The sequence below is a fragment of the Xenopus tropicalis genome, chromosome 3 (assembly GCF_000004195.4).
Source record: "Xenopus tropicalis strain Nigerian chromosome 3, UCB_Xtro_10.0, whole genome shotgun sequence".
NCBI classification, from domain to species: Eukaryota; Metazoa; Chordata; class Amphibia; order Anura; family Pipidae; genus Xenopus; species Xenopus tropicalis.
In genome coordinates, this window is record NC_030679.2 from 127,037,638 (window position 1) to 127,056,595 (window position 18,958).

An 18,958-nucleotide genomic window follows, 5' to 3' on the forward strand; every position below is an offset into this window, starting at 1 on the left:
CAATTTCGGCACCAAACTGCATACTCGCATATTTCAGCGCCAAAATCCACTCCACTCCAAATTTGCTTTGATGTCAACTTTTGATGCGCTTTAAGTCTGGATTAGGTAGGCTCAGTTTATATTCTTTTAGTAAGTGGACTAAAAGAATATAGACCTGTACTGGATCCCATACAAAAAAATGCTGCAAAGAACATATTGATGCCACATCTCTTTTGTTAAGTTCATTTAAATTCCCTTAAATACAGGTTTTAAAAGTCTAATAAAGTTTAGTGCAACTGAAAAGTATTGCATAGGGTCAGTTTTAATATCGAAGATACACCACTTTATAACTATATCGCCTATAACATATATGTAAAATCATTTTATTTGTACAACTAATGTATAATGCCGCTAACTCTGTCAAAGCAAATTTTGGTTACAATTTGGTTAAAAAAGAGGCACTTTTTTAACCACACTAATTGTGTGCTACTCCAGTTTATGGAGAAGTAGCCATAAGGGCAGGCATTCATTATCCAGTTGGGCAGTAGGACAAAGATTTATGATATGTAGCAGATTTAGATGAACTATATAGAATAGAATGGTAATAGTTGCCACACAGGCAGGCCAGGATTTGTGCAAAGGCCCAGGCCTATAGCATTAGGATTCCAGGGGGGGTAGGGTTGCCATATTTTCTGTAAAAAATAACAGGCTTCCTATATTTGTTTCTTTCCGACTAATAACTATAGGATCAAGCATTATTTTTACCAGCCAGTTAGCAACCCTTGGGAGCCCCATTATAAATCCAGCCCTGTGCACAGGAAGATGAATGGCTCCAATGCTATTCATGGTTCTCTAGTGTAGTGCTGCCCAAATTATTACAAACTGTGGGTCAATGTTTCTCATATAGTATGTTCCAGGGTCTGATGTCATACAGTGACGTCTATGGAGCCTTTGAGCTGGCTGGGGGCCATAAAAATCTCTGGAGGCCAGCAGTTATCCCCAACCAGTGGCTCAGGGGCAACATGTCACCTACCCCTTGGCTGTTGCTCTCAGTGCCCCCAAACCAGGGAGTTATGTTTGAATTCCTGACTGGGAGGCAAGTTTTGGTTGAATAAAAACAAGATTTCCTACCAAATAAAGCCCCTGTAAGCTGATAGTGTGCATAGAGGCTGCCTAATAGCCAATCTTAGCCCTTATTTGGCTCCTGTTTGCTCCTTATTTGGCTTGTGTCTGTGACTTGACTGTGACTCAGGAGTAAAGCTGGCCATACACGCACCGATATTCGGTGCGTGTATGGCAAGTCGGTGAGTCGACCAGTATCGCAGGAAGCTGCTGATATCAGTCGACTTGCCAATCGGCCAGGTCAAAAGATTTTGATTGGGCGCCATAGAAGGCGCTTGAGCAAAATCTGCCGTCAGGGCTGAATCGGCAGAAGGAGGTAGAAATCCTATTGTTTCTACCTCCTTATCTGCTGTTTCAGCCCTGAACGTTAGTGGCGGATCTGACTATCTTTTGTGCGACCGACGGTCGCGCGAAAGATCACAGATCGCCACGTGTGTGGCCACCTTAAGAAAGGTTGGGGATCCCTAAGTTACACAACCCTGCTCTACAACAAAAGAAGCTAAACCTTTCACATACAAAAAAATGACATTGATTGGCAAGAGTTTATTTGCAGTTTCTTGGTGACCAAATACCTTTAAATGCATTAACACAAATCTACCGTGGGGCTTTCAGATTTTATTGGGTTGCAGCCCCAGGATAGAATGACCATTAACTCCCTTGGGCACCCCTGGTAGGGTGGCAGTATGGCAGATAATTGTGGACCTGAAAATCTCTTGTTTGGTTGAACATGAAGGTGTGAGGGCAACAGTTATTCCTGACTGGGCACCAGGCCATAATCAGGCCTCAGGCAGCAGCAATAACGCCCAGTAGGCTTCCCAAGCGCCACACTGATACTAGCAGCGGCTGCTCAGGCCTATATTTAGTCAGGCGCGCCGGTCATGTGATACGCGCGGTCACATGGTCTGTGACGGGTTCTCCTGAGTCTCTTTGCTGCCTCCGTAAAGCGTCGCTGGATCAGGGAGTGGGAAGTGGGTGAGTCGGGCGAGTTGCCTGAAATGTTTATCTTTTATTTATAACGCGAACTGGGAGTTGTAATCTCCGCCCGGCGTTGGTCCTTACTGGGCTCTCGGAGACTTGTTGCTATTCTGTGTGTTTGTATCAACTCCTGTGCCTTCTGCCTAACATGGAGACACCATTTTATCCCTCAGCCGTGGCTATTAGTAATATGTGTGTCGTATGATGGGGGGGGGGGGGGAAATATGAAGGCTTGTGTGAAGGATATAAGGCTTATCGTACCCTTACAGGCTGCGTCTCTCCAACCGGCTCTGATTTATGGCTTCCCTGTGGGGGAGGGAGGATCATGGGAGTTGTAGGCTGGCAGCATAGGAAGCTGCTATGTATACACACAAAATCGAAATGCAGACAGGGCTTCTCTGTAACGGAATGTATATGAGGGCCTATCATAATGTTTATATTGCCCATATACCTATATATCTGTGTGGGTAGCCATTTTGCTTATCTCAGCAGAGACAGTCTCTGACTTGTATGACTTTAGCCCTAAACAGGGGATGCTCCATGGCAAGGTGACCCCAGGCCCAGACAGTCTGTGGGGCTGCTGTAAGGTGCCATAGACACTGGCAGCCATAGGCTGTTTGGGCCTTTATAAACCTCAAATGCCAAGGCCTGTTGTGAATCCAGACCTGAGTCCCACTGAAATGTTCTGCCTATAAGCCACCCAGCCCAGTGCCACTTACCCCTGCTGGTACTGAGGTGACGATATGGAGAAGAGTTGCCTGGGCAGTGCCATACTTCTATAGTACAGATCTGATATATGAAAGTAAAATGCCTCCCCCAGACCATCTTCAGTGTAGATTTTTTATGCTTAGCAACCTGTAATGTAATTAACCTGAATGAAAGGTTAAACACTGAGGGGTGCCTGTTTGTTTTGCATCCCCCTAGTAAGGTAAACTTCTAATCCCGTGGCCCCGACTTGGGGTATTTCTTGTATAGTGATGCTGTGTTTTATACTATTTCTCCAGTATCCCCTGGGTAAAAACAATGGTACTTTATATGTGCCTGACATACTGTGATACTGACACAATATTAATATATGTTCAAAGTTCCCTATAGGTCCTGTTGATTATTTGTTGCTGATAAACCTGCTTTTGTAAGTAATTGTTGGTGGAAGTTCCTAAAACTGCTTTGCCAACCTGACTGTCCCTTCTCAGCCTGTCACTTACAGCTTCTAATGCTAACGGGCTCCTGCTGCACAAATATGGCCGCCTCCTCATAGGGGAACATGGGGGATCTGTTAGGTATATGTAAAATCATTGGGCAAATACTTTTATGGCAAAATTCTAAAGCTCATGCACACAGTTTTATGATATATTTAAAAAAAAAAAAAAAAAAAACTTTGTGATGATCCTTTATTTCTAAGCTTTAAAATTACTTTTTTTTCCTCTGCATTTCCAGTCTGTACATAGTTCCTATTTACCTTTAATGCAAATACGTGCCTTAGGGATAGGTAGAGTGGCAGTGCCGTGGCTATGGAAAGATTGGGTCACATGTATTCCATGCAAACCCAAAAACCCCCGGTTTGTAAGTAAGGTAGATAATGACTTGTGCAGGATCTGCATTATAGTGATGCTATCGGTATTAGCAAACATGCAGCAATGCTCTAAGGCAGGGATCCCCAACCTTTTATACCTGTGAGCCACATTCAAATGGAATAAGTGTTGGGGAGCAACAGAAGCACGGATGAAGTTCCTGTAGGTGCATATAAGAGCTATAATTGGCTATTTGGTAGCCCCTATGTGCCCTGACAGCCTACAGAAGGTTCTGTTTGGCTCTACACTGGGTTTTATGCAATCAGCACTTGCCTCCAAGCCAGAAATAAAAAGTGAGCACCTCCTTTGAAGCCACTGGGAGCAACATCCAAGGGGTTGGGGAGCAACATGTTGCTCACGAACCACTGGTTGGAGATCACTGCTCTAAGGGCTCTGGCACACATGTCGCGGGCGACTAATCTCCCCGAAATGCCATCCCACCGGCTAGAATGTAAATCGCTGGTGGGATGGCATACGAGGCGCTGTGATTTCCCAATTTGACTTGAGAGGAAACTTCCGCAACTTCAGCAAATCGCGGCACCGCAGGGAGAATAGTTGCCCACGACAAGGGAGATTTGTCACACGGCAACTAATCTCCCCGTCTGTCTCAGCCCTTAGGCTTGTCGCCCTGTGGCAAATCTTCGTTGCTGCGGGCAACTAATCTCCCTGCAATGCCATCCCACCGGCAAGAATGTAAATTGCTGGTGGGACGAAAACGTGTCACTACGATTTCCCAAGTTGCCTTGAGAGTGACAGACTCATCTCCCCGTCTGTCACTGCCCTTAGAAGGGGCAACTAGCAGTAGGCTTGGGGCAATATAGATGTAATATTGTTAAAAATCTTAAATTTTGGTGCTGCATGACTAGTAATACTGACATATATGTCATATGTTATAGATGCAGGAACACGCCCCATATCCCTGTAACTTGAATTAAAGCTACTTTTTGGCAGGTTCCAGGAATGTAGTGTACTAGCGTTAGAGCAGGGGTACCAAACTAGTAACTTGGCTGCATGTTCTTTAACAAAAACTGATCTATGTGACCTGCTGCCCCCGCTCCCACGCCTTTTGTACCTCAGTACTTATACAAAGCTGCTGGGCTTGCTAAAGCCTATAAATAGTCTGGGTTATATTCATTGTTTTTTCCTTGTAATGGGGCCTAATCCAGGGTTTGTCCAACTTTGTCTGTTCAGCGGCTGCTTCGGTCACATGTGACACTTTGCTACTGTAAAAGCAAATAAAAATAAATAATGTAAGTGTAATGAATACTCAGCAGTTGTATGTAGTAAGCAACTAAATCACAGGGAACCCCACAATTCACCCCAGTCTATGGATGAGTAATGCAAGAAACAATAGAGGAAATGTATGAGTAGGTGCCCCAACAGGCACTAAATGAGTTTTTAACTTTCTTTGCTTTTTTGATTCTTTACTTTAAGGGCAGGGGTACACGGGGAGATTAGTCGCCCAACGACAAATCTTCATTGTCGCGGGCGGCTAATCTCCCCGCAGTGCCATCGCACCGGCTAGAATGTAACGATGTCCCGCAGTTGCCCGAAGTTGCCTTGAGAGGAAACTTCGGGCGACTGTGGGGCATTGCAGCGACATGTATGCCATCGCACCAGCAATTAACATTGGCATTGCGGGGAGATTAGTAGCCTGCTACAGCAAAGATTTGTTGCTTGGCAACTAATCTCCCCGTGTACCCCTGCCCTAAGGGAACCCACAAATATTTCCTCTATTGCTTCTTACTTTGCTACTGTAACCTTTGTCTGGGAAAGCTGCCATCATAAAAATACTGATAATAATCTCTATTGCCATTTCATTAGTGAGTGTGGCACATTAATGGCAAGGGGGAGCTGTAGTCCTTGCTCTGATTTGACTGGAAACAGCAGACTGCACGGTAGTGACATATTACAGAGGGAAGAATCCATGTAGTATTAAAAATATAAAAAAAAAAAAAAAAGCTAGTAATTAGGCCAGAGCTTAATATAGGCACTTAATGAGATGTCATCACAGTAAATTCATCTTTGAACTTAATGGCACTTCTGCCGGTGTTGCAAACTGCAAATCACAGATTTTAGAAACCATTCGTTCCTATAACATAGTTTAGACAAAGTGTTAAATGGGAAGTTAATATTACATTTTAGAATAATTTAAACAAGGCACAGGCTACAGCAGTCCGTCCTTCAGTTGTAGATTGGATGCTTAGGGTGGCAGGTAACATCTGGAGCCCCCATCATGCACGTTGCTGATGAATGCAGTGTATTTTAAGAAAATCTGCAGTTAGGTGTCATTTTATTTACCTGTGCTTTTTTTTTTTATTTTTGTTTTTGTTCTGCTGCTTTCATTTTTTTTAAATTCCATTTTGCTTGCAAAGGTCAATAACTTTTATTCGCTGATAGAGCTATAAAAAGGCTATAAAATATGTCCTTTTAAAAGGTGCTTAGTAACGTCACTGGTCTTAAATGATTCAGTGTGCCCCCTGTTGTAAAATATACAGCGATTAGACATTACCCAGGGCGTCACTAACTGAATAAAGGTGCACTCGGCCTGTGGCCTTGTGTTTTCATATGGCCATGGAACTCCTTGCTGGTATTTGTCCGTTCCAAGACCTGTTTAAAAGCACTCGGCCTTGTGTCTTTACATGGTCATGGATTTCTAATATCCCTATATTTTACAACAGGAGGTACACCTATATAATACACAAGCCATGAATATTCTGTAAATTATATCCTTATAAACGGTGCATAGTGATGTCATTTGTCACATGACTCACAGAAATCTGCATAGTATAATAAATACTGTACCTCCTGTTTTAAAATAAGAGGATATTAGAAGTCACTTCTGATTATCTATGACCTGTGTAGAAGCACTCAGCCTCTGAAACTTTTGCGACTTATTTATATCCTTATATTTTACGAAAGTGGATACATTTACTCTGTAAATTTTATTTATTAATTTATTTTTGCTATAGTTGCTTTCACAAGTACAGGGTTGCATGTACCTTTATGTTGGACTGTGAGTGCTTTATGGCATGATAATATATTTCCTACTTTTATTTTTCCCCAGATTGTGCGGTGGTGTGTGGCCATGAGACCGCAGGCAGCTGTGGCCGGTAAAGTCTTTATCCAGAGAGACTACACAAATGGAACGTTATGTCAGTTCCAGACCAAGTTTCCCTCTGAGTTGGAGAACCGGGTACGTGTAAGAGAAAGATACAATTTGTACATGGCAGCTTATTGGTCTGTGTATGGGGCCTGTACAACCAATATCTAAGCAGGTTGATGCAGTCCTCTCCCAGCACATCTGCATAATCCACTCATTGGCCCATTGAATGAATCAGCGTATTTGGCCCAGCAAGTGTTTGGCCATATTATAGCAAAGATCCGCTCGTTACCCAAACCTAGCCAAACAGGGGAATCTTGCAGTGTATGGCCGGCATCACCAGAATCTCATGGCTGCTCCTGCTACATTCTTTTCAATTATAAAACTGCATTCTTAGGGTTTGAGATGATTATTAATAAAGGAATGCACTTAGCTGAGTGAAACAGTTCTCCCTACAGTAATTCCTCTCCCTGTCATCGGCTTAATTCCTTTAATACCCATTTCCAGAGATTACATTGGTGCTAAGATCACTATGGCACTTTATTCGACAGGGGAGAAAAACTGTATAAATATTAAATGAATTAGAAACATTTCCTGGTTCATAAAATGTTTGGGGTCATTGGCTGTTATTGGAATAATAACACAGAAATCACCTGAGAGCCTCAGGCTGAGGATTGCTAGTTTAGAGCAATATTTATAGTCAGCAGCTAACTAACTAGGTTTTAGATACCAGTGACATAATCTGAATTATATACTAATTTCTATATATTTTTATTTTAGATTGACAGGCAGCAGTTTGAGGAAACTGTACGGACACTAAATAACATGTATGCTGAAGCGGAGAAGCTGGGGGGCCCGTCCTACCTGGAGGGCTGCCTTGCCTGTTTCACCGCATACACTATATTCCTGTGCATGGAAACACACTATGAGAAGGTGAGACTGACCTTGTTGCCACATACAAAGGGTAATGCTTACTGTATCCGTGCTTATATAAAGGGCATGTGCTGTAGGTTAAATATGAATGCTGAGTGCGGATATAAAATGAGCCAGTTTTGTTGCCAGTTAGATGGGTTAAGACCAAGGCTTTAAAAGAATGAATTGAGACCTTTCAGCAGCTTGCTGAAATACCTTTTTTTTTTTTTTTTTGCGCCACGTACAGACATCTTTTGGATTTATTTATTCAGGCTAACGCCAGCTAGATTAAGATATACCCTTTATTTTCCACTAAGATTTGAGAAAACCTGGTTTCAATCCTGTATGCCAAGTTCATACTTGGCAGGGAAGGAGTTAACCCAAGGCAGCCTGTGTCCTCAAACCTACCCCACCCTCCCAAACCTGACTGTAAATATTGGGCTTTGGACAGCAATCTCTAAGCAGGAGGAGAGAGAGCAAACTTATCTGGATGAATTCTCCACTGTAAGAGGTATATAGCCAAGGGAAGCAGCGTAAGTGTAGTTATTAATTCATAGAGATTTTCCCTTTGACTACCTGTTAACCCATGTAATGCCACATTTACTAATCTGTTCTGACTTCAGGCTGTGGTTCGCTAAGCTGATTTGTCCAATTAAATGTGTCTTTAGGTGGCAAGACATTGGCCGACCCTCAAGGTTTCTCACCGATCAGCCCCTGGGCTAAACATTTATATATTTACAATGTAAACATACACATGGATGGCCAAATAAAGTGCACCACCAGGGAACATTTTCCATATGGACTGATCAGCTGCAGTGGGCTGGCAGAATAGTCAGTCAAATCTCTACCCTAGGGGACATGTCCAGACTGTGCAAATTGGCCAAACTGCTTGGAATAAACAGGAAATAACTGGAATGAATAGGCATTTTAAAGCAACAGTATACATTTAAAAACACCTTTGCTAAAAAATGAACACAATAAATAGGACTTGTATTGACATTACACTCTGCTTTATTGCTTTTCATTTTAAAAAATCTTATCATTTCCATTTTTTTTGCCATTATAAAGCACTAATGAAAAATTGGGCTATGTTCCGTGAAGTTACTCCTCCCTTCCTTTATAAATAAGACAGTTTGTTGAGTGCTCCCTGTCTCTAAGCAGCAGCCTTTGAGCAGTTCATTATTAGGAGCTTCTCTGTGGACTGGTAATCAGCTCCAGTTCTTTGGGATCAGGAAGTGCTAAAGTGACACTGGCTTCATGTTCTTATTTAGTGCTAGAAATAACAGAAACCATAGATATTTTTTGCCTATTGGTTTTTATTAAAAAATATATTTAGCACAAGCCCTGTTCATTGATGTTGGAAAGGGCTGCATACTATCTCTTTAACATTGTTGCACTAATTAAAGGGGAAGAATACCAAACATGAAATGGTTTCTTTCATTTGTACCTTCCAGTGAACAATAACATCAGACAGAAAGGTTATGACTTGAGTGTATGGCAAGCTGCCACCTGAGTGCTAAACAGCCCACTGAGGTTTGATCATTTGAAACCAGGTTAAACAAAAAGGCTAGAGTTTCTCAGTACTTCTTTCTTTGTCCCTATCACCCACACAATGCACAGAATGTTCCTCTATGTGAGGTCCCTGAGAGCATGGATATCTAATATCAGAAATGGGTGCAAATAACTATGCTCATTCAGCTTCTAAACCAGCTGCTTTTTGAGCTGGTTTGCAAGGGATTGGGACATCTTAAATCTGCAAATTTGGAAATAAAGGGTAAACAACCATATACTTAAAAAGAGTTAAGTATAAATGCCTATAGTTCTTACCTGAGTAAGATGAGTGCTGCCCTTTAAGGGTCCTTATACTATAACAAAACAGGATATTTAAACCATACGTGCTGTTGTATGTATGTGTGTTCACAGCAATAAACACCAAATGTATTTAGTTCCTACATATATATTGGCAGGTACATCATCCCCAGTATATTAATGTAGCTGGGATTCTAACCCAGCAGCTGTGTACCTACCTCCAATTTATGAAGGGCATTGAAGCATATTCCTATCCCACCTGTCCTTTTCTCTTGATCTCCTTATTTCTGTGCTGACTTTTTTTCATTTATATTGATGCTATGTTCTGGATAGCTCACACTGTCATTTGCTTAGGCAAATAACTGTATCCATTACTTCTGCCCCTTCCCTCTTTTTTTTTTCTTACCTAGATACTTTTTTTTAATTGTACCTGTTGCTCCTTCCTCACCCTTCTAATTCCCCTGTTCATTTCCTCTCTTTAAGGTTTTAAAGAAAATTGCCAAGTACATCCAAGAGCAGAATGAGAAGATGTATGCGCCCCAGGGCCTGCTGCTGACTGATCCAATAGAGAGAGGCCTCCGTGTGGTATCCTTTGTACAGGAGCTGTACTTACTGACTGCTGACTCTTGCACTCATTTACAACAGCTGTTTAGTTTGGAATTTTAGCAGATATCTGGTTCCTATGGTTCCATTCCTCTAAAGAAAGCTAAGTAGTAAAGGTGAACTGCCCCTGTATTGTAAATCCTATGGTCATGCTCTATACACGGTCATACACTTGTTGGTTTATTATTTGCACCATACATTTTACTGTTGGTTCTAGGGATGTGCTGAATCCACTATTTTTTGATTTGGCCGAACACCAAATCCTTTGTAAAAGATTTGGCCAGATAACAAATCTGAATTCTAATTTGTAAATACAAATTAGGATAAAGAAGGGCGCAATGTGAAATATTTTCAACTTCCGTGTTTGTGACAAAATGTCACCTGATTTGTCCAAATGCTGCTGAAAAAGGCAGAATCCCGAACCGAATCCTGGATTTGGTGCATCCCTAGTTGGTTCCCAATACCAAATGATAACATTTTGAACATATGCTGTTGCTCAGCTCAGTGAGTGTAGTACCTTACATAGTTGATGTATGTGACTTTTGCCTTAATAGCCATAACTTGCAGATTGAAATTACCATCTATGAGGACAGAAGCCTGACTGGGAGATAGGACCTTGCAGGTAAATAAATACTTTTACCCTCTGTCCAAGCATTTCACTTTTTTTCCTCAACTGCTAAACTGCTGTTTTGTATTATAAGATTGTAGTATTATTGCTGTTGCATGTGAGAAGACTGTGGTGTCCTATAAAATCTGTGTACCACACCCCACCATCCAAACAGCACAAAAATACCAGCACAACAGGACTTAATTTAAGTGGGATAAACCCTGCTGATTTTTTAATAGTAGCAAACCATATAACATTTCGGGGGCACGCCCCTTCAACATACATTACCCTTGTCTGACGAAGGGGCGTGCCCCCGAAACGTTATATGGTTTGCTACTATTAATTTAAGCGGGATAAAGCCTGCTTATTTTCTGTTGTGGCAGTATTTTTGTGCTGTTTGGATCATGGTGGAGAGTCTCTCCTAATACTGTGCACCAGGCAGAACAGAATGGAAAGGCCTGGGTGTGCTGGTAATGTATAAATGCCTTGTTTCCTTCACATAAATCCATGGGGAGTATTGATCAGGAGCGCACAACACTGGTTTTTATGTTCTGATAAAAACAAAAGGGCATCTTATTTTTTTTTTTTTATATAAATACTTTAGCTGGCCTTACACTAATAGATTTGCTTGTTTTGTGCAAATTTTGCTGATCCAATTGTTTGGCCCCTGGTGTGTTAGCAGCATACAAACACAGTACTAGGATCTGACACACTGTCCACAAGACCTTGCAGCCAGTTCACTTTCTGGCTTCAGTCAAGCCCAAATAGGCTTGAATCAATACACAGTTAGGCTCTGTTTTTAAGTAGCAGCTATCTGGATGTGGGTGTTAAGTAACAACTGTGAAATGTGTGCCTTACCCAAGGCCACCATCCTGGGCATCCTGACCCCTAGAAATAATGATATAGTGTATTAATAGAGACAGCAAGAATGCCACCAAGTGATGGAACAGATGGGATGCAACCACCTAATGTCCCTGACTAATGGAAAGTTGTATTGCTTTAGAAACTGGCAGCCTCCCCAGCCAGCGCTTTAGCAGATGCACAAGAGGTATGCACCACGCACAATGGAGGTTCTTCAGGGATTATCCCATATTAATTAAAGTCAGCAAGTAGCTGTGTTTAGCATAGTGTTTTGGGCATGCCTGGCCCATACTCCCTCAGAGAGCTAGGTTTGGTCATTGTTTCTTGCCCTAGGCAACCTTTTCTGCTGTTATTTACCTGAATTAATTAATATAGGATAATACCTGAAAATCTTTATTGTTAAAGGGATACTGTCATCCGAGCATTAACCCATTTTATTATGATACCGTATAGTTTTACACATGCTTTAAAGGAGAGGAAAAAGGTTAAACCACTCTTGGATGCCAAATATTAGCATTGGGCCGGTGCTCCTGTTAGCGGGGTACTTCTGAGTGACCACCACTGAGCTTTTTGTTTGGCTTCTCTCTCTACCGCGCCTGTGCACCTGGTGCAAAGAAGGAAGAGTATTGCTCAGAAGTACCCCGGGCCGGGGCAGTTTTCTGCTAACTGGAGCACCGGCCTGGGGTATTGGGTAAGTGATTATATAACTGGTAGGTGCCTAACATTTAGCAACCCCACTGACTTAACCTTTCCTTCTCCTTTTATAATGTTATTTTCTTAGATTTATCTCATCCTACAAACGTAAGTGATCCAAAGTGGAATCATTTCTGTGGGGTTTTTTTTTTCTTGCAGATGTGGAAGGTCAGACTTTTGCTCTGTAAATAAAACTCTTCTGCTACCCGACGATCGTCCTTGACATTCCTTCAGTCACCATTCCTGTGTCTGCAGCAATCCTTTCCTGGTTCCTTCAACTCTGTATATAATGGACCCAAAGCACCACTCCTGTGCCAACGCTTTGTTGCCAGTCTGTGCTAAGTGACTATTTGAGATGCAGGGCACGGCCTTAAGGAGAGGTTAAAACCTAACCGCGCAGAAGGATGCCCCTTCTTGTGGGGGTGGGGGGAATTGTGCCATTGGTATGTGACTTTCCCAGCTTTTATTTCCAGACAAGACTTGCATTTATCTTTATCAGGGAACTGGTTCCAGAGGTGGGTACACAGTGCTTATATAGAGCCTTCAGTTTCCAGCTGCCATTAGCACTGGTGAATTAGTAACCGATTTTGTTTTTGGAACACATCTTGAGAAAAGGGAAAGTAGAAACCTGTGATAAGTACTGACGTGATTGAGTGCTAATGGCATCCATGGCAGGTTATAGAATCAGTGCAGCACGTTGGTTTTCATTTAGTGGGTCACTGTTCTACATCACACACAACCTGCTTAGTCTGGGCAAACCTGTCCCACCATCATTCCGAGCCTTTCAGCTAATTCTCTCCACCGCCTCTTTGTGGCCTTTGCCCCTAGTACTAGCTGTGGCATTTTTACATGGGATAAAATAAAAATATCACTATCAGAAGGAAGTTCTTTTACTTTTTTTTTCCCCCAAATGTATCTTGCAGCATCTGATGGGAAGGGATATGGCTTTTCCCTCTTTCCATTTCTTGTATTAATAGGAATATACACTGCTCAGGACAGCCTTATTTCTTTATCAGTCTATACAAAGCTGTGCACATATCCTAACTGTGCTGTATAGGAATCTGTGGAGTACATGGAAGTGCAGGCGTTTGCAGTATATCAGTGAGAGTTAAAGGGCTGGAAATAAAGCAGATATCACATTGATGCCTGTGTAAGGCCTGTACGACTCTGAAGCAGTGCTGGCTGCCAGGTATTGAGAATTTCATGTTGTATTACCCTTGCTACATCTAAAGTTACTGTTTTTGCATTGATTTTCTGTATGGAAACTACACATTTAGTGATAGAGCAGGGTCACCAACAACCTCATTTAAAAGGCAAAAACCTAAACAAAAGAAAAAGATCCATAGCCATTAATACTGTTACCCTACCCTTCAGAAGATGTAATAGCATTTTTACAGTGTAATAAAAGCTACAGAGTTTGCCCAGGTCTAGCAACCAATCAGATGCTTATTTACTTATTGGCTGCTTCGGTGCTGGTTTAGTACCCCATAGCAATCTTTGCAGTTTTTTTTACATAGCCCCTTGATGCAGCTCCTTAGGTAGAATTGCAGGGTCCTGTAGGACTAAAGGGCCAATTTTGGAAAGCATCGGGGGTCCAGTGGAATTCATGGCACTCTGCATACAGTATGCAAACCTTTCATATGTTGTAGGACTGTTGCTGCTAAGAAATATATCCTTTGCAGATGGTCAGGCATAAATGTATGAAAACCATTGTCATTTGTTATTGTCCATTTAACAAGGGTGCGATAACCAATGCCTGTATGTTGCTGCTCCGTGATGTATGCAGCGCTGACACAGGTATATTTCCCAGGTGTTTTTCCTTGAAGGTGGTTGTTGGCAACCCTATGATCAAGCCTCCTGCCATTAAAGCTCCCACTTTTGTGTACATTACCTCACTGTAACAAATTACATGCTTTTATGTATTGAATTTATTATAAATAAAACATAATTTATAGGCATTTGTGACTTGCTGCTCTGATTCTGGGGTATCTTATTGCAGAACCAGTGTTTCTCTGCAAGGGGAGGGAATGAGAATTTTAGGTTTCCCAGGGCGGGAGGAGAAATTTGGGGTTTGTGGGACTTAATAATAAAGGTGTAAATAATGGGAGAATCTGAAGTTTGGTGATGTAAAAGGGTATTACTTGGATTTCTTGGGTTATCCTCTGCTTCTGTGATCATTGGTAGTATTTTTCCCTTTGCTAAATTAATGCATCAGAAATGCCACTGGTGGGGAGGACCAAAGAAGGACCTGCACAAAATAAAAAATATTTGTTATATAAGTTAGGCAAAAATGTAATGTATAAAGGCTTGAGTGAGCAGAACATAATAGCCAGACCACTACTTCCTGCTTTCAGTTCTCTAAGCTGTTAGTTGGTGACTTTAGGGTGGGGCCACATGTGACATAACTGTTCTGTTAGTTTGTGAGCATGCAGGTCAGATTCAAAAGCAAACTAACTGATCAGCTATGTCCCATATGCGCCCCCCCCCCCCCCCCCCCCCCCCCCCATAAGTCACTGATTGGTTACTGACTGCTAACAGCTTAGAGAGCAGTAAAGGAGGAAGTAGTGTTCTGGCTATTATGTTAGACATCTTCTCACTCCAGCCTTAATAGATAACAGTTTTGCCTAACTAACTACATTGAAAACATTTTTTTTATTTTGCGCAGTCTATTTTACCCAGTTTCATTTTTACACTGAACTGTTCCTTTAAGTTGCACATTGTTGCTGTATATGGTATGTAAATAGGTTTTTATCCTTAATAAAGCTTTTTTGAATTTTTATCTGCTGTTCTGGAGTCCGACGAGTGCATGGTATGTCTATATATGGTATGTCAGCCATACGTGGGGCTTTTTTCCATCCTATATGGGCAATGGCACATGGGGAGATTAGGTATTTTGGCTGCCATGGTTTTTGTAATTTAAACATGTAAAACACATGCTCCATTGGTCCCTGTGAGAAGTGCCCGACAAGCTTAGGTGCTTGTGCTTTGAGTTCTCTCTCCTTGGGGCCAATGAAGTGCAAGTGCGGAGCCCTGCTGAAAAACCATCCCCCCCATCTCGTCAGGTGACGGCTTCATTTCTCATAATCTCAGTACCAGTGGAAAGAGCAAGGTACATTATATTTATTATATGGCTTGGCTTCAGGGAGGCAAGCTGGGTTGTGTGTATACTTCTGGAACTGGTTTGGGCAGCTGGTCCGTGGCCCATAAACAGGAAATTTGGAAAGCAAGGACAGAAATTTAATTTCCTGTAAAGGAGTTGCACTTTTCCCCCTGGGGGCTCAGACAGGAATTTGGGACAATATGAAATGTGAGCAACCTGTGGCTTTATCTTGCAGCCACATGCCCGCAGTGTATGTGATACAAACCCAATATGTGCGCATTATAGATTAGCAGTACTGAGTAGCATGCATAAGGGCAAGCTGACCGATACAGGGTTAAAAAGCTGTTTTGGGTTTTTTTGTGTTGCCAGCTGAACGGAATATTATGTGCAATATATAGGCATATGTGCCACTGCTCTCCCAACCAGAGCCGTTTTCTCAGACCCTGGCATTTAATTCCTGTTTGAGAATAAAAGCAACAGTGACCCTTAAGTCAAGGTTGGGTGTCTCACTTACACAGCTCTCCCCCCGCGCTCCCTTTCCTCAGTGTTCCATTACAATGGCTATTATTGGGGGGGTCCTGAGAATCGGCTGTCCGGGGCAGATCTGCTCGGCTGAACGCGGGTAATTCAAGTGGTTCCCCGATGGGGCCTGCAAGGAAACACAGAGCGCAGTGTGTGAGCAGCACATAAATGAGACTTTATTTCCTCTCTTCGGCTCCTTCCAGTTTCTTTTCAAATCAACAGGATCCTTTTACGCTGCGAGATGTGACTGTCACTCGCATCTGACCTGGGCCAAACCGCATTTCATTGCACACAATCGCACAATAAGTACACATAGGCCCACCCAGTCTGCTCCTTTTTCATGTGATGGTTGGTCGTCTTTTATGTTTCTCATAAATGAACACTGTTATGTTTCTTCAGTGTAGCAATAGCAGCTCTCTGCCCTGCGCTTGGTTTGGTTTCACTGTGGGTTCTCAAGCAGTTTGCAATACAAGTCTCACTTTGCCCTGATATATATATCTGTATATATATATATATATGTCTATATGCCCTGCAAAATATTGTTTAAGAAAAAAAAAATCACCCAATATAAAATCCTGTCAGAACTTATTCTGCCTTTGTTGCCAAATTGCAATCTATACAAAAGTTGGAAACAAATCAGAGACAATTTAGGGGACAAAAAGAAATGGCGCACACAAACCTGGTAGTGTGCACACCCCCTAAACTAATGTTTGATCTTATTACAGCACTCTTTTTGGGTAAGAGTCAGTTTGGCACATCTGGACTTGGCAATTTTTGGTCCCCTTGCAACATTTTTCCAGATCTGTCAAATTGCGAGGGCATCTTCTGGGAACAGCACTTCAATCCACATTGGGCTATCAAATAGCCAATCACAGTCCTTATTTGGCATATCCAAAAAACTTTCTTCATGCTTGTGTGGCGCATGAGTAAAACAGATCCCAGATTTAGATGTATGCCTTGGGTCACTGTCATGCTGAAAGGTGAAGATCCTCTTGAGCGTCGGCTTCCTAGCAGATGCTTGAAGGTTTTGTGACAAAATAGACTGCTACTTAGCGCTATTCATGATTCCATCCACCAGTTCCAGCTGATGAAAAGCAGCCCCAAAGCTTGATGCTGCCCCCACCATACTTCACTGTGGGTATGGTGTTCTTGGAATTATAACCAAATAGTTCAACCTTGGTCTCATCAGACCATAATACATTTCTCCACAAGGTTGTGAGAGACCGGCTATACATTTTGCAATGGTTTTTTTTTTTTTTTTACTTTGTTAGTAAAGGCTTTCATCTCTCTACCCCTCAAACCAAACATATGAAGAATACGACTGATTGTTGTCACATGTAGGGAACAACCAGAACTTGCCAAGAAATCCTGCAGCCCCTTTAAAGGACAAGGAAAGTCTAGGGAACATACAGGCTTCTAATAAAAGCTTCACATTAATACCTTAATGCGGACCTGGCACCCTAAGAAATTATTCCAAATTGTTTTCTATTGTGTTTGTCAAATATAATAAACCACTTACACTATATAAATTATTTTCATTGTATTTTCTTCAGCCTTGGAATTCAGCTGGGAATTTAAATGCATTTATAATGGGTATGGATGTGCTTAATAAAAAATGAGTTTGGGTTTCATGTTTAATTTGAAAAGGACTTTTATTATACAGCTTTTTATGTTTGGGTAACAGGTCCTCTTTAAGCAGTGCTTAAGACAATGCATCATCCATATTAATTGGATCATGCAGGGAAACATGGCGGCATGGTTCAAATTCATGGCCTGCTTACTGCAGGCAGTCGTACTTTGGGGTAGCACTTTTTATTTAAAAAAAACTAGCGATTAGGTTCAGCTCCACATACTTTATTAGTGGGATAAAGACTGCAGAATAGGGTTTTGTTGTCCTTTAATGTTGCTGTAGGCCTATTGGTGGTCTCCCTGACCATGATTATCAATCTTGGAGGGACTAAAGCTCCATAGCTTAAAAACAAATAACTAATAATAATGAACGTATGGTGGGGGCATATAGTGGAATTCTGTAAAGATTACAAAAGCCAGGCCATAAAGAGTCTGCCATTTATGAGAATTTGAGCCTTAAAGTGATACTGACACCAGAAATCAAACCTTTTATAACATTGTCATAACATTGCCTTTGCATGCTATTTATAATTTTGCCATAAAAGTATTTGTCCAAGCTTTTACATTCCCTATCTGATCCTCCATGTTCCTCTATAAGGGGGCGGCCATATTTGTCCAGCAGGGGGCCGTTAGCATTAGAAGCTGTAACTGTCAGGCTGAGAAGGGACAGTCAGGTTGGCAAAACAGTCAGGTTTTGGGATTTCAAGTAACAATTACTTACAAAAGCAAACCTATCAGCAAAAAATGATCAACATGACCTATAGGCAACTTTTTATGTAGATTCATATTTTAAAAAGTTGTTTTTTCGTGTCAGTATCACTTTAAGGCGGCCATACATGGGCCGATTCTAGCTGCTGATATTGGTCCCTTAGGCCGATTCAGCGCTAATCTACCCGTGTAGGGGTAAAAACGACAGGCCTGCCCGACAGATATCTGGCCTGAAATCGGCCAGATATCAATCGGGCAGGTTAAAAAACTTAGTCGGACTGGGGACCACATCAGCTCGTTGAACCGACTGCGCCTATTACCGGCGTTCTAATTCCATCGTTTGGCTGTGGGGCCACTACAAACTACGGTTTGTATATTTTACCCATTCTCCCAAATTAGCAAATAATTTGTCCATAAATTGTAAAAAATATAGCTGGAGTTTTCCCGTAAAACATTTGCCCTGGAACTCAAGATAACTAACGGTCGGTTTCTGAGTGACAGCTGCTGTTATCTAAGTCCTCTATGAAGCAGAGAAAACCCTGCCGGCACTGGCGCCCCGAAACTTTCTACTACTGAACCAATAGGGAACCTGCACACTTTAGAGTTAAGGAAGAGCAAAAAATGACTTTGGTGAACTACACCCATTAGCTTTTCCTAAAGTAACCCTTTAGCTGACCCTAAATTGGGACAAACAAACTCCATATTTGGAGGAGACTCTGGGGCAGCAGTTACTCTCAGCAAAAAATTAATGTCTTTCTTTCCTG

General features: G+C 41.9%; 1 protein-coding gene across 3 annotated transcripts; it reads left to right on the forward strand.

Moving 5' to 3' along the window:
* The first annotated feature begins 1,964 nt into the window (after positions 1–1,964).
* On the forward strand, positions 1,965–15,012 carry golga7 (golgin A7). Of its 3 annotated transcripts, none has more exons than XM_012959019.3 (6): positions 1,965–2,073; positions 6,715–6,843; positions 7,531–7,683; positions 9,955–10,056; positions 10,642–10,696; positions 12,395–15,012. In XM_012959019.3, the coding sequence occupies exons 2-5, from the start codon at positions 6,736–6,738 to the stop codon at positions 10,684–10,686; spliced, it is 408 nt and encodes a 135-aa protein (XP_012814473.1). In that variant the 5' UTR covers positions 1,965–2,073; positions 6,715–6,735; the 3' UTR covers positions 10,687–10,696; positions 12,395–15,012.
* The last annotated feature ends 3,946 nt before the right edge of the window (positions 15,013–18,958 follow it).